We start from the raw sequence: 23,723 nt of genomic DNA, 5'->3' as shown, positions 1-23,723 counted from the left end.
TGTAAGGCGCTGGGGTGTGGGGCGGTCAGTGCAGGTGTGGTACAGCCGAGGGAGCCTTCTAAAGGCAGGCATGTGGGGGGTGATGAGGGGGCAAGGGGCGTTCTAGACAGAAGGGACTTCATGTGACACGATTTGGAGTCATGGCAGGGCATGCGGCATTGAGGAATCTGCAAGAAAACTGCAATCACATGCTATGATGTGGGTCCTGTGCAAGGTGATGGGTCAAGATGAGGCCAGGGGCATCCCGGTATGTCGTTCTGTAATGTTGTAGCTTCATACTAAAAGCCGTGGGAACCACTGAAGGGTTTTGAACAAATGGGTCCAACAGTTTTGCTAGAAAAGAGGCAGCAAGAGGATTAGCTAGAAGGGTTACAACTGGAGCCAAGAGACCAGTTAGGGGACCCTGGTGCTACCCACCATCCAGATGAGGCCACATTGGATCCCCCACTTCCTGGGCTTCTGGGGGTGGGGATCCATCTGAGTGAGATTAGGGAATGATTTGAGTTTGCTGTTGAAGGGTCAAGATCAGGGAGTACTTTATGCGGAGAAAGAACTAGCTCTCCTACAGCGCAACTAGAATCCCTTCCTACGGAGATCACTTGATAGAGAACACCACCAAAGGCATGGAGAGTTTCTGTAAAGGACTTGGATAATTATTTGCCCAATGCTGGGTGCAGAAATTACTGCAGAAGTGCCTGCGAGACAGCCCCAGCGCTCGGAGGACTGATTCCGCTGGGTGACAACTTTGCATCTGCACCCTCCCCTCCATCTGTGGCCTCACCATGAGGGCAGTGCCTGGCTTTCTGCCAGCGTTGGGACATGGGCCAGAGTGAAGGACCCTCTCTGCAGGGTTTCCTGCTTCGGGTTCCGGGGTGAGCGCTGTACTTTCAGGGCTAAAATCGGGCCCGTTCTTTAGTGTGTGCCCACTGTTTGTCATTCAGCTGCCTGTGCAGCTCCCCTACTTTCTCCCAGTTTCTCCCTTCTTTGTATCATAAGCTCCAAAAATACAGAGAGTAAGGAGTATGCCTTGTCCTGAAGAGTGAGCACCGCGTCTCCACAGGCCTGGAAGCACCATAACGAAATGTTTAACGTTGAGCAGGGTGATGTAGGCATGTATTTGGTTCAGTGGGGGCAACTGCATTTTTACATGGAAGATTTGTAATTTTTAAAAATCATTAATACCTCCCTGTTCTTTAGAGTCCTTTATATGCTTCCTGAAATACCTGCTTTGACCCTCATGACAACCAAAAGAGTTGAGTGGGCAGACACATTTTTTCCCCCTTTGACACATACGAAAACTGAGTCACACAAAGTCTGAGGACTCAGGCTTGTCACGGGAGATTAGATAATTAAACAAGGACCCAGCTAGTTCCACTCCATGGAAATTAGGCCAAAAGCTCTGGGCATGATTACTGCTTCTCTTAAATATGAACATGCAAGCTGAGGTTATATCAGATAAAATATACTAATTCATGGCAGCTTCCAGATGGTAGAGATCTTGTTAAAATCTGAGTAACACCCAGTGCATTGTCAGGCTTTTGGGATGTTCATTACAGATTCTCTCTTGGAATCCACTAACCCCAGAAATCATTAATTTTTTTTATCTTGGTTTAAGGAATTGGGAGATGCAGATTCTTATCCCCGATCATTCTTGAATAGCCATAGGCCTAGCCATAGGCTCATGCATGAAGTAATTATATAGATTTAACTTCAAACTCTTACCCATAGGGTGGCAGACCATCTCTCAGGTCCTTCCGAGCACCAAATTTATATTTGTTTGTAAAGTTCTCAGCAAAAGCACCACTTCTGCAAGGCTTGCCCTGACCCCTTAAATGAGAGAAGGTTCCTGAACACCCACCTATTTTCTGTTTAACACCCCGTAGTATCCTTTCATACGAGACTCACATTTCATGATAATCTGTTTTCTTTACCTCTCTTCTGCATGAGCAGAATGTCTGTCTGTGTCTGTCTTGTTTGTCTCGGTATCACATTAAGTGCTTAACACAATGTATGGCCCCTAGTAGGTGCTCCGTGAATATTTGTCAGATAGATAATTCAGTAAACCTATTCTTGCACACCTCAGTTTGTCCCCATCTTTGGAGTAACAGCTAGACATGAAGGGCCAAGAATGAGAAGGAGAAGGGTAAGCCTGGGGATAGGATTCTTGGGTTACAGAATGGGGGAGAGTCCTGTGATTCACAGATGGCTCTTAACACAGTCCCTCCCGTCAGCCTGGTTTAACTTGATCCCGTCCATAAGAGAACATGTGTTCAGATATCTGATGCATGAATAAGACCCAGCGTAGTTGGGAAGGGAAAATCTTCTTGAGAAGAGGACACCTCAGCATTTACATTGTTTCTGGCAGTGGCTGGCTCCCCACATCCACTGTCTTCTCTCTCCGGCATTGCTCCCCAAAGTGATTTTCATCATGCCAGCAGCCCCCCCAAACCCCTTAAATAGCAGCTCTAGGCCCTCTCCAAGCAGACTGCAGCCTTCCTGCTTATGCTGGCTTCCTCTGCATCCCCACAGACCCCTACTTGTATCAGACCAGACCCTAAACATCTGACCCTGTCTCCACCTTCCTGTCTTTAGACTCCATTTTCTTCTTCTTTTTTTTATTATGTTATGTTAATCACCATACATTACATCATTAGTTTTTGATGTAGTGTTCCATGATTCATTGTTCGCGTATAACACCCAGTGCTCCATTCTGTACGTGCCCTCTTTAATACCCATCACCAGGCTAACCCATCTCCCTACCCCCCTCCCCTCTAGAACTCTCAGTTTGTTCTCAGAGTCCGTCATCTCTCATGGTTTGTCTCCCCCTCCAATTTCTCCCCCTTCATTTTTCCCTTCTTGCTATCTTCTTCTACAATGTATTATTTGTTTCAGAGGTACAGGTCTGTGATTCAACAGTCTTACACAATTCACAGCACTCACCATGGCACATACCCTCCCCAATGTCTATCACCCAGCCACCCCATCCCTCCCACCCCCCACCACTCTAGCAACCCTCAGTTTGTTTCCTGAGATTAAGAATTCCTCATATCAGTGAGATCATATGATACATGTCTTTCTTTGATTGACTTATTTTGCTCAGCATAACACCCTCTAGTTCCATCCACATTGGTGCAAATGGCAAGATCTCATTCCTTTTGATGGCTGCATAATATTCCATTGTATATATATACCACATCTTCTTTATCCATTCATCTGTCGATGGACATCTTGGCTCTTTCCATAGTTTGGCTATTGTGGACATTGCTGCTACAAACATTGGGGTGCACGTACCCCTTCAGATCCCTACATTTGTATCTTTGACTCCATTTTCTTCGTATGGAGAACACCTTCTCACCTTTTCTCCATTTATGCAGATGTATTTGTGATTCCGCACGAGCCCAGGGCTCCTGCCTCTGTGAGATCGCCAGTACCACGCTTCCCCCCCCATCCACCCCCACCACACACCTGAAATCCTCACCAGCTGTTGCCTTCAGTACTTACACCTACCTAGGTGTCAGTGTCCCTAGATGGCCCTGACTCCCTCTTGCTTCTTGTTGGCTTCCCGCTCTCCCTGGCCCCACCTCCTCTCTCTGGAGCCCACCCCACTCTCCCCCCCCCCCCCCCCGCTGCCCACCCAGTGCCTGATACAGAGCTGTCTGCATCCCTCTAGCACCTTCTTGCAGCCTCTGGAGCATTGCCCTTTCCTTCAGAGTTTCTCCTTCTGATCACAAAAACTTTGTGAGAATTACAAATAGGGCTGTCTCAGTTCTGGAGCCCCAGAAGCAGGCCCTGGAGATGGGAGTTTGTGTTGAAGTGACTTATTAAGGAAGTGCTCCCAGGAGAAGCCCTGAGAGAGTGGGAGAAGCAGGGCAGAGAAAGGCAAGAAGCCAAGGAGAGGCTCAATTTCAGGCAAATATCCACGAGTGCGGCTTCTGTTGGATGTGCAGAGATGCTGGCAAGTACAGAGAGCGGCTTCCCCACTCCTCCCCAGCCTGCTGCCGGCTGCCCCGGGGGGTCCACACGCTCCCAGACTCTTCCAGCTCTGTGAGTGAGTGCAAAGGGGCTCTGTGGCCTCAAGGCAGCCCTGCAGAGAGCCCCAGATGGGGACTGTTCAAAGAAGAACCACACAGAAACCTGGAGAGGTACAGAGATAATAAAAGGAACCCGAGGGAGCTGGACTGAACACTGGGCCATGTCCTGCCCAGGTGGGGACATTACAGAGGATCCAAGACCCAGGGACCCAGGCCCTGCTTGCTGCCTCCCTTCCTCACCATGTTTCAGACCCCCATGACAGGCTAGCACATCTCTGCTCTGGAGACCTGGTCGGACCTGAGCCCAGAGACCCCTTTCCTCTAGGAATTCAGGCAGAACAACGGGTATGTCCTTCCCTTAGGTGAACACACCCGGGAGACATTTTTCTAGGTCTTCTGACCTAGGAAAGGTATTTTTAAGGCTTCCCACCGTCCTTGGTACATGAGAAAGATGAAATTGGCTGAGTGCCCATTGGCCCCTCTCCCTGCATCCCGGTGCCCCACCCCCTGCACGCCTCCCTATAGCCAACTTCCGTTTATGATAGAGAAGGGGAGAGGGGAGGGGAGGGCGCCAACGCTGGGCCACAGGCTCCTCGAACAATAAACCAGTGTGGGAGATCGGCACTCCACTGAGAGGGAGTTCCTCTAACAGACACCTGTCACAGGACAGATGAAGAAATCTGACAGAAAATATGCAAACGGTGAGGCCTTCCACCTGGGCAGTGAGGCCTCAGCCACGGCTGTTCCTTCCACGGGGAGCTTTCGTCTTTCTAGGGGATACGTCCTGCCCCCCTAGGTACCGCATCACATAGATTAGCTATCTGGAGAGGTCCAATGAGCTCCTCTCCACTTAATTATTTTTACATTTCCTTGTTGTAGCGGCCACTGTTTTTCTGGACCCTGGGGACCCTTTCTCTTCACAGGCCAGCAGAGGATGGGCAAGCGGAGCAGATGGTTCTGTTCCTCTGTTCCAACTTTGTCCCAGCCTCTCAGGTGGTGGCGGTGGCACTGTGTAACCTGGGAGGAAGCCCGCCTGCTTACCGCTGCCCCTGGCTCCCAGGTGGGCCCTGGGCAGTCACTAGACACACAGCGGGGAAAGAAAGTGTGGCCAGGGTCATTTAGTGAGAAACCAGAGAAGGCGCCTCCAGCCCAGGAGCTCTGTTTGTCATTTGGGGATTCTAGCAGTAGCTGGCCTGTTCTTTCTTCTGGTGTGCTGTGGGAGCTGGAGGTAGCAGGCTGTCTCTTCTGGTCTCAAACTGGATTGCTTTCGTTCCGCACACCCCCGACCCCCCCACCCCCCCGACACAGGGTCATGTGTGTACACAGTCTCCGGGCTGAGGACCAGGTAGAAAGGCAACCTGTTGCTGACTGGTCAGAACTGCCTGGGTGTCGCCTTCACACTCGCTGGCAGGAAGGAAGACGTCAGCTGCCATTGGTCTAGGATGTGGTTTCGGCCTCCTAGGCCATGAGGTTCTTCCCATCCTGAGGGTGTTCAAGCCCGAACTATAAGCAGTCTTCGTCAGTGATGGGAGGGGTGCTGGAGGCAAGATCCAGGCCTGGAAGAGGGACTTGGAGTTGTCCCAACAAGGAGTTGGAGTTGGAGCTAGTCCCAGAGTTGGAGCCAGAGTGACCCACATGCTGACTTCACCTGAGGCTGACTCTGCGGCACAAGGCCTGCCAGACTGGTACATCTTTCTTAGCCACTGCTGATCCTGGGTTTGGGAGGAGGTGGGTAATTCAGATCCTTTTTCCAGCATGGCACTGCGTGTCTAATATGTATTGTTCATCCCACTTTACTTGAGCGAGTCCTGGTTTTCCCAGTGTCATTGTGAAAATTGTCTGGACTGGATAATAGTTGTGTGCTCCCTATTTATACCTTGCCGGTCTGGGTCCAACTTCTTCAGAATGAAGCTCCATCGTGGGTGCAAGCTTTACATGGACCAGCTGGTGAGGGCTAGAATAGGAGACAAAGAAAGGAAGCAAAAAGATTGCAGACAGATTCATTTCCTAGAATCACATTTCTTTCCATGCTGGGAAGGGCCACCCACTGGAAGACAAAGAGATAAGATCAATTTTGGTGCGTTTTATAGCCATTGGTAATTTTCTGAGGTAGCCACTGCAAAGTTCTTCACTTTGGTTCTCTGGTTCTTCTAGTCTTCAGGATAAAGTAAAAAAAAAAAAAATCTTTCACACAGAGTAGTGCGCAGTCTACCTACAAAAGTCAGGGTTCCTGCAGGGAAAAGGGATGGCATGCTCAAATCGAGTAATTTGAGGAGAGTTTAATAAAGTGGATATTTGCCAAGGTGGAGCCAAAGTGTAGGAAAAGTGCAGGGGGAGTCAGGACCGCAGGACTAGTACAGGAGGGCATCATTAACACCTGCAGGGCTGAAGGGATAAAAAGGAGGGGGTCACAGTTCCCACCAGAGAGTGAGGGCTGTGTGGAGAGGTCCACTGGCCACAGGCTGTCATCCTTGACAGAGCGACTTTGAACACCTGTGGCAGCCTCTATCCTACCTCCTCCACCCCATCTCCTGCCACTGATTCTCATCAACCAAATCCAATGGGAAGCTGGAGGACAGGGGACCCTATTGATGTGACCCACATTGGTCAGTCTGCGGTGGATCGAGGGGACACAGAATAGCAGTACACTCACTGGCCTCATCTCCCCTAACTTTTCTCTTCTGCCAAAGCCACAGACCCCATTGAGTCCAAATTTCCAACCTTCTGCAAACATGCCAGGAATTTTTAAAGCTCCAATGTGCTTTGCTCATGCTCTTCCCTCTGCCTGAAAGGCTGTGCCTGCCATCTTGTATTTAGCAAGTGCCTTCTCACCTCAACGGCCACCCTGACTCTCACAAGATCCAAATTGTCCTGAAAGTAATCAGGAGTCCTGGGAATAAAGAAACAAATATATACTTCCTGCCCTCCCAGACTTCACCTATCACAGGAAAAATGGACCATAAACAGAAATACACACCAGGATAAAAATATGTCTAGAGATCATTCATAAGGGATTAAACATTTTTGCAGAGGAGAGGTAGTGGGGATACAAAATAATATTTAAAATTGGCCTTGATAGGGGAGAGGAATTTGTCTAACACACAATGAGGAAGGGCATTCCAAATACAGTGTGTTACTGAATCCTACATGTGAAGAGTGCTCAGGTAACAGTAAGAAGTAGTCCAAAATACACGATACGTGTCTTGCCTAAAGCAGTGGGGGTGGAAGGTGAGATGGGGCTTTGTAGGAGATCATTCGCTGAAGCCCAAGTTTCAAATGGCAGATGAAGTCCAGGGTAAATTTCCACTAACTGTCCCTCAGTACTTCTGGGCTCCCTCGCCTAGAGAATGTTGGTTTTTACCAAGGGGTTTAGGGGACCCTCCTCTATGTTTGGACAATTTTGTATATGTCAGGAAAAGGAATGAGGAAAAAAAAAAAAAGCCTCCTGGCTGTTTGGCTTTGGTAACCTAGGGGAAAAAAAAGGCTCTATTGCTTTTGTCCATGGTTGTATGACAAGATCAAAATGACGCATCTCCCACATTGCTACATGCGTGTGACACAGCTATTGAGTAAGGAAATGGCTTGTGGGAGCTGTGGCTTAGAAACGTGATATGACCTACTGGGTAGTCCCAAGCCCCCTTTAGCATCTGAGTTAGCATTGGGTTTTTGCCGCCGGCACAAATCAAAATGTTGTGCCATTCATTTCAGACAAGTCATGGCCCACCTAGCTCAGCAGTTTGTTTTGAGATGGTGCTACTTTATTTGACCTGGACAGGAAGGACGGATGGATAGGTGTGCTTATGGAGAACACTTCTTAGAGGTCCACAAAGCCAAGCCTTCTGGAGTTATCTTCAAGATTAGAGAAGTAGGAGGTGATAGACTCCACTGTTTTGATGCCCTCAAAGAGTGAGCGGGCATCATTGGAGTTGTGGGCATTTTTTATTGGAAATGCAGGCAGGGTAGTTAACCCTCACAGCCTGGGGCTCTTCTGGGCACAGGCTCCGTGATCTTTTACTTCTCAGGAGTTTGTGGAAGGTGAGAGATTTTAAACAAAAATTAATCCCTCAACAGATAGTTATTGAATGCTTACTCTGTACTCAACAGGATGTCGTGTAGGGGCACATGAGAAAAGTAAGGCATGGCCCTTGTTTTCAAGAACTTACCCTTTAGTAGTGAAGCAACATCCATGCACGGAAGATGGGAAAGCAGTATATACGATAGATTGTAGAGTCGCATTATTTGTGGAGTTTCAACTACATGCAAAGCAATGCATTTGCATGCATGGTTCCATTCAATCTCATTAACCCCATGCAGGAGAAAATGTTATTTCCATTGCAGATGAGTGCAAAGAAACTCAGAGAGGTTCAGAGGGCTTATTGAAAGGCAATAAGCCCAGACCTGGGACTTTGATTCCAGCAGTCTGAGTTCAGAACTTGTCCTCTTGCCCCTGTCTACCTCCTCCCTTAGACCACAGCGACCCGCCAGCAGTGTGAGCTCGCAGGGCAGCATGTGCACAGCTGGGTTTTACCCCTGGTCCTTTACCCTCTCTTCTAAGACTTCTGCTTCTACCCAGGCATGGTATGGACAGTTTTGTCACCTTCATAACTAAGAAAGATTTCCTAACATGTATCTGTTTTTCTTTTGAATGTTAAGCAAAAACAGTCATAGTTGAGGGATTCAAGGCCAGTGTGAACTGAATGTTGTTAGTGTTTTTTGTCTCATTATGATCCAAAACAATTTTATAAATATCAACCTGAGTTTAGACTCTATAGGGGCAAAATTAGCAACCCCACTAGGGAAGCCTTCTGCAATAAAGAGCTAAGGTACTAGTGATGTCTGAATTTTCAGCAGGTCGGTGATGAAGCATCATGCTTTGTCTGTTTGTTGGTTTCCCCCCAAGAATAGGTCTGGAAGATGCCCATGCCAACTCCATGGGATTGGGTGGTGGTATTTCTCAGCCATCCACATCGCAATGATTCTCTGTGAAGCTTGCAGGGAGGAGCAGGGCACCAGCGAAATGTTCAGAGGAACCAAATTTAGGGGCAGCTGGAGCATTTCTGTGCAATAAGAGGAGATTGTGACCAGGTGCTGTGAAGGGCGGAAGCTCTTATTTTACTATAGTCTCAAGCGTTGCTTGAGACGTATTGCTTTTCAAAAGCAGTTAAAGGACCATTTGATAGAAGGAATGGTTGGATTACCCACTGTCTGGATCCATTATAGTCCTCAGATCTATAGGCAGGTGTGTTTAAGAAAGGCCAAGCCTGGATTTTTCTCTCTTTCTTCAATAATCCTCTTTATTTCAACACTCTCTTTGTCTGTCCTTAGAAGTTTCCAAGCAGATGCTTTTTCTCTATTTTTCTTCCAATTTCTAGACACACACTCACTGTCTCCCTCCCTTTCTCATTTCCTTCCAGATCCAAAAGTAGCTTGAGGCCCTGAGTTCATACTTTATGGTTTTATCTCTGCAGCCCCTCATCCTGGGCTTGCTTAATCATTTTTTCCTATTCCTCAATGTATAAATGCAGCAAGTATAATAAAGCCACTATTCATCAGCAAGAGTTGAAGGACATAGAGGGCTGCATTTTTAGAGCTTTGGCACAATTGGTGTAGCTGCAGAAAATGACAGGTGTGACAGCTTTCTCTGCTGTACACTGTGCTCAGGTGCGAGGTCCAGCATGGGCATGTGTGGCTGGTCTTCTTCTGGTCAGCTACACATGAACCTTTTCATCATTAAAGAAAATACATTGCCGATCCATGCAGGCTGCACACCCTGGATGATCTCTGTTCAAATAGACCAGGCTTGCTCTCTTTAAGAAGAAATTTCTCCAAGGAGCAGGGTGCAGACAGACGTACAGACTGATAAGAGCACTGCGGTTCATCAGTGAAATGATAAACAAGCATCTCTAATAGGCTCTATCTGTCTGTCTGGATTCTGCCAGGATATTGCGTAGGTCAGGCCATGGGCTGTCCATGGGGACCACACATGGGAGGAGTTCCGCAGACCTGATGGGAAGGGAAGGCCATTCGCACAAACGCTGAAGGCTGATGGCCACTGGCCAGAGGGCTGGAGGATGGAAGCGAGAGCAGCACTGAGCCTGGAGGACAGGAGGCTTTCAGAGTGGAGAGATGTTTGGAGTTGGGGAATTGGGAGTTCCAGGGCTCAATCCAGAAGGCTTAGGTCTGCAAAGGTTGTTTCTCTTTGTATGTCTGGCAGTATGGGTGGAGAGGATGCTTGGATTGGGAGCTTAGTGTATCTCCAAGAATTCCGGAAAAAGGTGAGAGGCGCGGCACGTGGGTGGCTCAGTCGGTTGAGCATCCCACTCTTGATTTCGGCTCAGATCATGATCTCAGGGTCATGAGACTGAACCCCGTGTTGGGCTCCACACTCACTGGGGAGTCAGCTTGAGATTCTCTCCCCCCCCCCCGCCCATCCCCCGGCTTGCTCTCTCTCTCTCAAATAAATAAATAAATCTTAAAAAAAAAAAAAAATGGTGAGAGGATTTCAAGGTTTGGGCAGGGCACTTTCAACTCTTTCTGTCTCTCCTTCCCCCTTGCTGGCCTGTCTCGTCCTGACCTGTGACTATTTCCTGATGACAAGTGGCCATCACCAGCTGTACTTGCCTGGATTAGGGAGAGTTGAGTTTGAAGTCTTCCCTACTTCCCATTTAATCATACAGTCAATTACCTTCCTGAAGGACCTGAAATACCATGGTGTGTTTGAGGAGTGATTTTGTAGAATTATGTTAAGGGCCATCTCTGCAAAAAAGGGAGCCTGTTGAAGGAATTTCCCACCCCAATCTTCTACCAACTCCCCACCAACCAGGGCATTCTGAGGGAACAATTATGCTTGCTTTTACTTTTTTTTTTTTAACCTGGGAGAATAGTCTCTTCTGCATTGTTGTGGAAACTCGATAAATGAGACAGATAGATGGGGACAGGTATGAGGAGGTGACAGTAGTTGGCTGCCAAGTTACCTTTGTGATCCATCTCTGCAGAAGCCGGCGGTAATGCCGTGGAGACTCAGCAAGACTGATACCCAGCAGTGACAGTTTGGACATCTAAACATGACCTTGGATATGCCCAAAACCACAGCTGAAGCTATGCCAGCTTCTCAGTGTAGTATATCACAGGGGCCGCATAACCGGGTTGGAAATTGTCTGCGTTCGCAGCGTTGGCGTATCTGCAAATGAACATCTTTGGCCCTGGAAGCATGGCGCAGAGCATTGAGACTACTTTGTTGCAGTCAGTTCCCAGTAATTAGACACTCACAGGAAGCCCAGGACAGTCCTCTCGGATTCATCAAGGGGCTGAGATGCCCCCACCGTGGGCATCAAAAACAATTATTCAAGCCTTGTAGAGGGTGTTGATCAGAACTTCCTGCACCACGGCTGGCCATTCCCCTGGTGTCTGGTTCCTTTTTAGCTGCTGGGGGAGCACATAGCTGGGCTTCAGCTCTGGCTTCCCAAAACATTCCAGTTACAAGGAAGTTCTCTCCCGTAAAGTAATGGAAAACTATTTCAAACAAGGGTCATTTTCTAGTGCCCGCTCGCTCTGTAGCTCTCATTTCACCAGAAACCAGATGTCTAAATTAATGGATTTCAGGATGTGGTCTCCAGATCAGGGAGGGGCCAGCAATCCATACTTTATCAGGGCTTCCAGATGATTCTGACGCACACTGAATTTAAATGTTGGAGGCCGTTGGGGAGGGCTTATAAGGACATTCAAAAACACTGAATTTGAAACAAAATAAAGCTGGATCTGAATCCTGACTCTGCAACTTAATATCACAGTGATCTAATCAATTTGGGTATTTTTTTCAATTTGGATATTTTTTAACTTGATTTAACTCCCATCTGTAGACTGGCATTAATAAGTGAACCCACATTTTTGAGATGGTAATGTAATCTGTATAATAGGCTTGTGTAGCACCAAGCATACAATAAGATGTGTTCAATAAACATTAGCCATGAATATGAATTTCATAGTTTCTCTGCTGGGATCCAAGCAAAATTTATTTTTTAAGGATTTATTTATTTATTTATTTTAGAGAGAGGGAGAGAGAGAGTGAGAGCAAGTGGGGGAGAGTGGGGAGGGGCCAAGCAGAGGAAGAGAAAGAATCTTAAACAGGCTCCGCGCTCAGCGCAGAGCCTGAAGTAGGGCTCGATCTCACGACCCTGAGATCATGACCTGAGCCAAAATCAAGAGTCGGGTGCTCAACCAACTGAGCCACCCAGGTATCCCCCAAGTACAATTTAGAGCAGGGACCACCCTTAAGGTAATTAAGACAAATAACATTTACCAATGTGTTACTAGTAAAGTATGCTCTGGAGTGTGTTGTTCTTCAGGGATTTCAAACCACTGTGGTTCCAAGTCCACATTCCAGGTGAGGCAGCCTGAGAGGAGGAACATTAGGGAAGTCTGTGAGGAACCTAAGGGAAGGAATGGCATCAGGTGCTTCCTCTGTTGGCTGTACTTCTCTACTCTCATTCACTCTCAGAATATTCTGGGTATTGTCATCAAAGCCAGAGGCAGTCTTGAAGTACATTCTAGACCAGCCCAAACTTTGCGTGTACTCTAGTTACCTAGAGATACTATTAAAATGCACATTCTAATTCATTGCATCTGAGATGGGGCCAGAGTTTCTTCATTTCTACCAGGCTACCATAGGATGGTGATCTGCTGGTTTTCTGACCACACTTCCACATAGTGAGGTGCTAGCTCAGTGCTTCCCCACCCTTAAGGTTCATATGTTTCACCTCTAGATTTATGTTACTCAAGGAATGGTCTAGAGTCGGCAACATTGGCGTCACTTGAGAGCCTACTACAAGTGCAGACTCTCAGGACCCACCCCAGACCTACCAAATCAGTGCATTCATCTTAATAAGATTCCCAAGAAGCGTTAAGCACAATAAAGTCCAAGATCCGCTCAGAGTATGTATTTTTTCACACAGAGCCCTGCACTCAGAAGGATCCTGCACATGGTTAAATGCTCTCCTTTCAATATCTTGAAATTCTTAACAATTCATGAACAATGAGCTCTGCCTTTTCATTATATACTGAGCCCCCCAAATTATGTAGCTGATCCCAGACACACAGCTCTGCACCAGTGTTTTTCAAACTTTGGTAGGTCTATGACCCAACTGGGCTATTGTTAGAAATTCTTATTTCTGGATACCCAAAGACTAAATCAGTAAGATAGGAGGTGAGACTAAACACCTATAACAAACCCCTCATGCAATTCTGATGCAAGTGGCCCATTCCCTTGATCTTTCCCTAGTAAAGTCATTTCCATCCTGCATTGTCCGGGAAACACAATGAACAGCACAGAACTTGCTGGACACCAGAGCAAAGGTGTTTCTGGTGGAGCAGCTTTCCCTACAGGCATTCTCAGCAGGGCTCCCCACCTGTGCCTGAGTGGCCCTGCAGTGATCCTGTGACATTTACACAAGTACAAGCGGAAGGAAGGCACGATACAGGATATCTCATCTCGAGAGGGACCGCCCGGGGGAAGCTGGTGTGCTCAGCGGCAGTTCTTATGTTTTTTATGGTCACAAACCATTTTGAGAACTCAGCAGGGTCAGTCATCCCTCCCACTGAAAAATCCCCCTTTGCACATTCTGAGGAGCGCACGGGACCGGGAATTAGACAGATGTCCTGGCTGAGATATCTGTCACTTCCCAGTCACCAGACAATTCCAAATGGTGGAGTCCTGATCTTTAAAGTAGAGAATGGGTAAGATCATCTACTTCACAGATTTGCCGCAAGAATCAAAAGAGACAGTGTGGATGTGAAAGCATTTTGTACACTGCAAAAGAATGTATAAATTTGAGGCATCGTTATACATACTGAGCTACATTGCTATTTCCAGCATTATAGTTAGGATCAGGACACTGTTTGTGAATTTCGCCTGAGGCCATAGAACATATTTGGTGTATTGAGAGAGGGAAATGAATACAGACAGAGATGTGATTAGGACTTGGCGAGAGAAGCTGGGAGATTTGAAAGTGTAAGGAAAGAGAAGGGAGCTTCCACAATTTGGGGACTCCAGATGCAAAAATAAAAAAGACAAAATCTATTTTTACACGTGCAAACAGTTTTGAGATTTTGGAAAATGCCTTTAGTCTCTCAGTAATTGAACATTTCTGCCCCCGGGTATAATGAAGATAAATAGCAATGGTGGTGGTCCATATTTAGTTTTGACTTCAGAAGCCTTCTGTTAGAATTCGCTATTCTGAGATAATGTTTAGTAGTTAAAATCTGGGTCTCTCTGATCTAGCACATATTATCTGTGTGGCTTGGGAGAAATATTTAGTTTCTTTGTTCTTCTGTTCCTTTAACCAACAGAACCTTGCTCATAGGGCTGTTATAAGTACTGGATGACTTAGTACTCCCCAAATACGAGGATGGGAATGCTCGTGCAAAGGGGGAACTGATGGTGCTCTGAGGGTCTAGCCATTCTGGGTCTGAAAGATGCCTCCAGTTATAACTATTGAATAGTTATGACGATGGGAGTAGTCCTTTGCTCAGGTGGTTTCAGGGGCACTGAACTGCTCAGGACCCAGAAGTCTCAGATAGCCAAAGCTCTGAGGCTCTAATCCCACAAGATTTCTGCTGCCCAGTTCCAGAAAGTGCCACACATGACAATCAAACAGGAAATGTATGTGTGTACATTGGGGCTGGTGGAGGGAGTGTGAGGGCAGGGCATGGTGACAAGTCAAACTAGCGTTGCCAAGAAGACCTGATTCTGATGGTCCCCACTTCCTCTCTGGTTCCTGGACTTAACTCATCTTGTTTTCCCTCCAGGTGCACGATTGACAACCGGGTCACCCGGGTGGCCTGGCTAAACCGCAGCACCATCCTCTACGCTGGGAATGACAAGTGGTGCCTGGACCCACGCGTGGTCCTCCTGAGCAACACCCAAACCCAGTACAGCATCGAGATCCAGAACGTGGATGTGTATGACGAGGGCCCGTATACCTGCTCTGTGCAGACGGACAACCACCCAAAGACCTCGAGGGTCCACCTCATTGTGCAAGGTAGGCGGGGCTTGGCTGGACGGTCTGGGCGGGTGGCTGGGAGAGCCCGTGTCGAACACTTTTCCTGTGATCCTCAGCAGAGATGAGTTCTGTTTGTCCATCCGGCCAGGACAACAAGACAACTAATTGTCATTTTGCTGTTAGAAGCTGAATTTTGAAATAAGTTTTCCTGTTGAATAGGACTAGGATTTTTTTTGTTTTGTTTTTGTTCCAATAATATATTTTCTCAGAAAATTATCTTCTAATTATTGCTTTCCTTGGCTTTTTTCTCCTCTTAAGATTTTTTTTTTTTAGGTTCCATCCAGTTCTAAGCTTGTTTTATTTTAAGACCCGTGTTTTAGCTTTTCCAGCACTACACACACGCCATACCCTCCCACAGCCTTCAAAGAAAGCAGAGCCCGTCACAGATGCTCTAAACGCCCACCTGGGACACGCCCTTCACAGCCACCCGCACTATCTCCAGCTTGCGTGCGTCTCTCATCTCCCAGCCCTGGGTTTCGGATGCCACTTCTCCCTTTTAATAACCTGCGTCTGATTCTCCGTGTTTGGTGGCACCCCAAGTTCCTGCCCCCTCTTTCTGCATCCCCCACCCCCAGCTTTTGAGGCCTGTGTATTGGTTTTGGTTTTGCGTCTCCCTTTGTTCTGCCCTGTCCATGTTTCACAGGCCCTGGGGATGGTGCTAGCCTGTTCCCCGCGAAGCAGAACTGGCCCCAGGACATTCAAACAACACTTTACCATGGTGGACAGTTCCTAATTAGGGAGGAAGAGCCCAGAACCAGACTTGGCCGCATTCGGGCTGTGAGACCTGGATCAAGTTACTGACTGGGCTTCAGGGTTTCCTTCTGTAAAACGGAGTCACTGATGTGACGAGCTTGCTAAATTTTACATGACACTTAGAAGCCGGCCTGGCTCCTACAGAGCTGTCTAAGTGTTGGCCATCAATATTTTTTTAATACTGATACTACTTTTTAGCTTTTTAAAATTCTTTTACAGTGGACCAAATACCTCATTTTATTATCTCAGAAGCTTAAGCCCGGGGTAGCGAGTGGAGCCTGGCTCCTCTCCTGGGGTCTCTTTCCCAGCCTGATTCCCAGTTCCCTTCATCCAGCTGAATGGTATCTAGGGCAGGAAGCTCCTCCAGCGGAGGCTCCTTCGGCCACCCCTCCTTGTCAGGGCAGCCAAGGAAAAGGGATGGGGTTGTCAGATGCTTGGCTAGAGAAACAAGGGCAGGAAAGTGGCTGGAGAAGGAAGGCTGGGGAAGGGTGAGACGAGGTGAGCGGGGATGAGACACACCACAGCAAGGGAACTGTGGCCCTCGCTCTGAGCAGGGACCACAGGGACATCTGAGCCCCTCAGTGCTGGGCCAGAGCTTGGCCACACCGTGTGGTTCTTATTTCTTTTTCTCACTCCTCTGAAATTATGATGGCTTTTTCTATTAATTGGTTCTATAAATGAATATTTTTCAAACTGCTGGATACAAACAACACTCTTTAAAGGAGATGGGATTGCATAGAAGGTATCAGCATATTACAAACAGCAGAATAAGTATCATTCCATAAGACTTTTGTTTCAGGGTGTGTAAGTTTTTGATGTAAAATACATTTTTGAGGGGGCCTGGTGGGTCAGTCAGTCCGACTCAGTCTCAGTTCAGGTCTTAATCTCAACGTCGTGACTTCAAGCCCCACATTGGGCTCCATGCCAGGCATGGGGCCTACTTAAAAAAATAAAAATATCAATCAATCAATCAATCAATCGAAATACATTTTTTTATGGTGGATAGTTGACTGAAAAATAGTTTGAGGACTGCTCCAGTGGCACATCCATAATCTCTACCAGGGGGTGCTTCTGAAGCCGTCCCCATTGCTCCTTTCACGCCCCGAACTGCACACACTTATTGTCGAGAGCAGGATACCCTGAACTGACAAAGAGAAGTTAGCAAATGCTCACTAGTACAGATACTCACTTTAGGAAGCAGGACCTTTCTGGAACTGGGATATGGAAGGTATAGTGGAAAATGCTGAAACCTCCCTGAAAATAAGGACCATGCTTTTGTCATTTTTTTTTTCTTAAGCTCTCCCCTCCCAACACACACACCCACATACCCACACATTCCTGCCCTAAGTACCTGGGAGAGTGCCTGATCCAAAGTACACATTTAATAAATGCTTACTGAAGCAAATGGCTGGAATTATAGTCCAGAGGTCTTACACAGGCTCCAAGAGGGGAAGTGGAGCACATGTGGGGGTAGAGACGTGGGAGGGGCGAAGCAAGGGGGTCTACATCAATCTTTGCTCATGTCCAAGCTAATGGAAAATGTCTAATCCCCAGCTAGGTGTTTACATCTGTGACTTGGCTAGGTGGCCTCTTAGCATGACACACCACCTCAAGTATTGGAATCTCATCTTGGGCTAATTTTCGAATGCTGATGGGTGTATTGATCTGGAAACAAGCTAGGCTAAAAAAGGCACTGGGCTTGTACACAGACTCAGTCCAAGCTAATCCGCTGTCGATATGCCTGGGCCAAGCATTATTGACACTTTAATGAATAGTGGACCGTAGTTTTTCAGAGCCAAACTTTCCCCCTCTTAAAAGCAATCAGACAAACTAAATAGAGCCAGACTCCCCCATTTCTGTATTGGAAAGATGATACATCACCACCCAGCATTTAAAAAAAAAAGAAATATATTTATCTTGGGATCATTTATTGTACTGAACATAAACCCTAATTCCCCTAGCAGGAGCTGACTGTCTGGATTTTGTTGAAGTTGCTATTCAACCCTGAACACAACGCTGCTGGAATGAAAGTCAGACATATTAAGTTTTCAAAATGGTATTACAATCATTAAACACTCACAGACATATACTTGCGTGCACACACACACGCACACACACACAATAGCAGAAAGAACGGAACCAATAGTCTGCCCCGAGTATGTGTATTTATACATATGTAGTCAGCTTTACATACAAATAAACCCACGCAGAAGGAAGGTAATCACACTTTCATAGTATCATGTGAGCTGCTTAAGGGAGAGATTATGTCTTTCCTCTTGTTATCAAAATACCCTTTGTACCCCCACTAGTTCTTTGTTCTGGATCTTCTCCATGGTTGTGGTGGAGTATCTTTAGTTCTCGCAAGCAGCTGGGATGCCACCTTTGCATCTGCCTGAGAATCAGACCTTCGGCCCTTTGTTCATGCACTTATTGGGGCTTCAGTCCTTCATAGGAGGAATAATCACTGACAAACAACTCTGGCTACTAGTACTTTGGCCAACTGCTTAGCACACGGAGATGAATAAAAAGCTGCCTTCGAAGAGTTAGTTCCCATTCGTGTGCAGACGGACTTCTATAATGTTAGTCCAAGTCATGCCCAAGAATTCATTTCTGGAAGTGTAACTACTGTTGGCTGAATCCTTCTAGGGCTGCCCCCACTGGACACTCCTGGAAAAACCTGCGACGTGGGGCCCCTTACCTGCATGTTCTCTGATTATACATTTTAATAGAATTCAGAAATGACTGGTACAGAAATCAGACTGGTCTTTTTATGTGGCAGTGGTCCTGAGCACGAGGCTGTCCCTGAGCTCAAGCACAGAGGTGAAGGGCTAGGGGCCTTTCCTTGGTTCATGCTTTCCAGAGCTTCAGCTATACACATCATCTCCAGTCCTTCCAACCTCAGGACAGCCTTTCACTGGTGGCAAGTTCTAGATGTGTTTTTTCTTTAAAAGATAGCTCTGGGGCTACCTAAATTCTCCTAAATCTTCCCCAGGCTGATGGGGGTGGGGGTGGGTTCCGAAGGTCCTGGCAGGGCTGGTCAAGTGGCTGGAATGTGGAAACGTGGACTGGGTTAGTCTGGCCTGGGCTGCAGAGGAGGACCCCTGCAGTGGGCAGCATAGGGATGGAGGAGCAATAGAAGGGGAGCCATGGGGACCACCAGGCAGAGTAAGGGTGAGTGTCAAACCACAGAGATCTCAGTCTCCATGGCCCAGAATGTTAGACCAGCCTGCTAGGAGAAGGTGACAGTTCTCCTGATTTGTATTGTCCAGGGTCAACATGGAGGGACGTGCAGACTTGTGGCTGCAGGCACTGAGCCCAGGTGACCACGTGGAGCAAGTCTTCTAGACAAGCCAGGAGTAAGGGACAGCTTTGACAAAGAGAGTGGCAGTGTGGGAGGAGGAAGAGGGAAAAGACAGCTGGGGCTAGTGGTGGGAAGGGGAGAGGACAGGAGAACCGAGTGAGGTACCTACTCACCACAGCGGCTATTGAAAATTAAATGAGCTAAAACCAAATAAAATTTAAAGTTTACTTCTTCAGTCACACTAGCTACATTTCAGGTGCTTCCGTAGCCACATATGACCAGTGGCTACTTTATTAGCCAGGAGAGAAATGGAATATTCTCTCGTCTTAGAAAGTTCCTTTGGCATTGCTGTATGTGAGTACCATTATGGGCCAGTGCGTGTAAAAGCAAGAGTGAGTTTCATTAACGTAAGGGGTCAAGTGTGGTATGGAAAAGAGAATGGAGTTTTGGAGACAAGGAGGAAATAAGAAAAGACAGAAGTCTTTTAAAAACAAGAGGATTACTACAAAGATAAAGGGCTAGAGTTCTTCTGTTAGCTAATAAGGCAGAGAAGAAAGGCCAGAGTCTGAAGATGTATGCAAAGGAAAATAGAATTTGGAGGTTGGTTACATGTGGATGTGGAGGGGGTAGGGAGCACACCAGGACATTGAGATTTTACCTGAGTGTTCTGAAACAAGTTGGCACTAACTCCTCTAAAACATCATGCACTAAAGCATCGTGTGGCAGCGTCATGACGCACCTCAGATCCTTGGACTTCTTAATTTTTGGATGCCTTGAATACTCCATTCAAAAGGAGTTTGTGAAAAGTAAGAAATACCACCCATGTATTTTCACACCCACTTAGGCAGCCAGAACACAATCTTTTAGGCCAGTGTGAGAGAGATCCATTTTAGACTTATTGAAATATGGGTCTAATGATTTCCATCCCTTTGACCTTAGGGTGTTCTGCTTTGTGAGTATAATTAATAAGTGGCTGCTTCTGGAGTCCAGCTGCATATTTTAACTCTATTCCTCTTGATCCTGCTGCTTTTCAGGGTATCTAAAATGGCTATACCTCTGTCTCCATGGCTTTTTGGAAGACAATGTCTTGTGGAGAGCTCAGAGTGTATAAAACATCTTGTGGGACTGAATAGTTTGCTAAATTAAGGGCAACGTGGAAACCCTCTCAAAGCCCTCATGGTCTTGCAAGTGCCCTTGTGTGATGGTAGAGCATAGCCTCCTGGTGGTCCACAGAACATTAGCGAATGTCCTTCTCATCCAGGCACAGAGTCCTGGGTGTTATACCTGAGGGGCTTTAATCTCACTCAGAGACACGTTTGCATGATAGCAAATGTTCGTATACAGTGCTCTTAAAACAGGGATATTAGTGTAATAGCAATAATAATAAAAATAATAATAATTAACAGAGCTTTTGGTTTTTCCAGGCTCTATCTAGGTCTCTCTTTTGTCATTGGAGTATTTAATTACCCCCTCCCTTTTGTTTGGTGTAAATGAGTTTTCCAGTTTCTTCCTAAGCAGAATTAATCTGAAAAGCCCTGCTATTGTTTGATAGTTAATTACCTGTCTTTTGGAGTCAAACAGCTCCAAAGCTCATGAAAGGGAGGAGATGCTAATACCTCTGGAATGGGGCAGGAATGAGAGAAAGAAGTCAGGGTGTTGCTGTCATTCCCTGTGTCAGAGGAATTCCAGAGAGAAAGGGCCTAGGCCAGGGAGATAGTCAGTGTGGCCTGGTGACTTGCAAACAATGGAGCTTTGGCGGTACCAGCCCTTCATTTACCTTTTATTGTCTTTGTGTTCTGAGCCCTCTCTTCTTACCCGCCTGATCTGTATAATCGTGTTGCTTTCCAATCCTGAATAATTAATTGACCTTGTCAAACTAAACTTATTATTATGATTAAGGGAACAGGAACAATAACTTTTAATTTCTGGACACCTACACCCCGTAGGCCCCCCCTTCCACTCAGCCTGTACAAGAGGAAATTTGAAACACAAGGTATCAAAGGGAATAATGTGCTCTAATCCTTACATTGAGAGCAAAGATTTCTGTCTCTGCAGCCACATCACCTAGAAAGCAACGTGCCCTCCTAGCGCTGCAAGGCTCCCGTAGCGTTGAGAAGACCTTTGTACCAACTAATTTCCATTCAAGCTACAGCTTGCTGAGCCTGTACTAGAGGGAAACGTCACCATCCGGTTCTAATTCAGCAGAAGTCACCTTCTGAGTACATCTGTGCTCTTCGGGTTTCCATAGCCTGTGTGACAGTAGGTCAAATTTGCCACCCCAAACTGCTTTCCAAATTATCTTTCCTCTCCCGGCCCCGCTCAAGAAATAGATGAACATGCACATTCAGTCTGATAGTAAGACAGTGCATCTGAATTTGACAGAACTTTCAAAAAGTCAGGAAATTAAATCCCACTACAAAATTAGAGTGATCCTCAAAGCACCCTGGAGAATGACAAGGAAGTAGGGCATTTTACCTGAAATTGATTTATAGAATTTAGACAGCATGCAGATGAAGCATTTCAGTTCTAACTGGTGAGTTTTAAATTTCTCTGTGCAGTTCCTGACAATGGAGGGGCTGAAGAGTCTCTTAGACTAAAGGAATCTGAGAAAATTGCTGTAATGAAAGACATAATGGTCTAATAATGGTATTTTCTCTGCCTTCTGGGGTGTCTGGGAGGATCCCTCATGTTTTATAAGCAGTTTGGAAGACTTGACCTCTGCTTCCCATGCTTCCTGATCACAACAGTAAGTAACCACAGGGTGGCCCTGGCCAACCCCCTCCTACCACTTAAGGCTCTAAAGAAGCAGAAAGTTCAGGTGACCCAACCCTATTGCTTCACCGAAAACACTTACAGGAGTCAGGCAGCGTCCCTCCAGGTTAGCAGTTCGGGCTCCCAAAGGAGGGTCTTTAAGCGACCACAGAATTCTTATCCCTGAGGTGGTTTTCCCTGGGGAGTCTGAGCCACCTCCGATTGGAATAGCATAGTGACTCTGATTCCTCCCGGGTATTGCATACCCCCACGGCCTCCAAATAAGACCTCTTTTCCTTTTGTCTGGGGGAGAAGGGCAAACATCAGATCCTGAATAAGTTGTCCTTCTAAGATGCATTCCTATAGATTCTATTCCCATATCAGAAACTCCCTGTAGATTATCCAAGTGGAACTTCAAACAGATAGTCTTAATTAAGGATGGCGCGATGTCTCTTTATGGCCTCGCAAACCACTGGTATGGCTCTGACTAATCCCAGAATATGTTTACAAAAGCCCTCTTACTACATCCCTAGAGGTTTCAGTAGGCTTCCCTGTAGGTGGTGTATAAAATGTTAGCAAGGCCAGCACTATGGATCTGAATACCAGGATTTTGCTAGAGGACCCTTAGGTACTCAAAAGACTTAAAAGCCTCTGATAATTCTTCTGTTTTTTGTTTGTTTTGTTTGGTTCTTTTTTTTTTTTTTTTTTTGGTGGGTTTTTTTCACTAAAATTAAAATACCTAGCTTTTTTAGGGCATGGGGAGAAATGGGTGATTGTATCTCTCAGTCTATCTGTTGTTGGATTGAGAAATCTCATCTGAAACCTTTCAATTCCATCGAACAGTATTTTGAAGTCAGGCACTAGGGACACAAAGTTTCAGATGGAGTTCCTACCCCATCTAGCAGAAGGCATTCATATACTTACAAATAGCTCTCTAATACGGTAACAGGGGTTGAGATGCTCCTATATATAAATGCCATTAATATACCGAAAGGGAGCAATTGAATTTATCTGTAAGACTAGGCAAAACTGCATGGTTACATTTCACCAACCCCTTCAACAGTGAATAGGAATTTTTAGGTCTGGAGAGAAGGCATCCTGGCGGGAGTGACAGGTACAAAGGTTGGCATTCTGAGGATGCATGATACGTTGGAGGAAGAGTGACGACACTAAGGTGGTCACAGGACAGGGTTCCTCTGGTGAAGTCACCGAGTGTATGGCCAGAAAGCTAGTTTGCACATAGGTAGTAGATGGCCTGTGTGCCTTGGAAAGGAGCACAATGAGAAGCGGCAGGCCTTAGAGTCCTGCAGGTTTTCAAAACGGGTTAAGTTTTCCTTGATGTTTATAAGAACATCACTTCTCTTCCTCAAAGAAAGTTTCATTAGGTTGTTCTGGCAAAGGACAAATATATAGAAGTCTATCAGTAGAATAGAAAATGAAAACCTTGGTAGGAAGAGGGAAGTATTGGAAGGAAAGAATATATCCAAACCCAACTGGTTCTATGTCCCTTGTATGGTAAAGATGCAAAGGGGGAAGATTGCTAAAGACTCTTCTTCCACCAGGTCAGTTTTTAAAACCCTAAAATATGTGTTTCATAACCATTGCAGTCACACTAATGATTCTTTTTCCATAGTAAAGGTTAAGCTACATTTCCCTGTAGATCAGCAAATAGAGTACACAGCCCTGGGACTCATTGTTCTGCCATCGTGGCGATTGTACCAGAGCGAGCAAGGATGCTGGGAAAGATCACGGTGAGCAGGAAGGGGCCCATACCCTTAGGAACTGGGAGACTGACCCGTGCCAGCAGCCCCTTCTCACTGGTACCCGATA

General features: G+C 46.5%; 1 protein-coding gene across 8 annotated transcripts in view; it reads left to right on the top strand.

Annotated features, from left to right (window-relative positions):
- Positions 1-23,723, top strand: part of NTM (neurotrimin) — a 943,472-nt gene that overhangs the window by 751,982 nt on the left and 167,767 nt on the right. For all 8 annotated transcript variants that reach the window (XM_078058758.1, XM_078058759.1, XM_078058757.1 and 5 more), the window contains one exon: positions 14,835-15,067. In XM_078058758.1, the coding sequence (XP_077914884.1) occupies positions 14,835-15,067 (233 nt within the window). The remainder of the gene's footprint in view (positions 1-14,834; positions 15,068-23,723) is intronic.

Source organism: Halichoerus grypus, chromosome 11 (assembly GCF_964656455.1).
Source record: "Halichoerus grypus chromosome 11, mHalGry1.hap1.1, whole genome shotgun sequence".
Taxonomy (NCBI): Eukaryota; Metazoa; Chordata; class Mammalia; order Carnivora; family Phocidae; genus Halichoerus; species Halichoerus grypus.
This window is presented reverse-complemented; position numbering and strand designations above follow the sequence as displayed.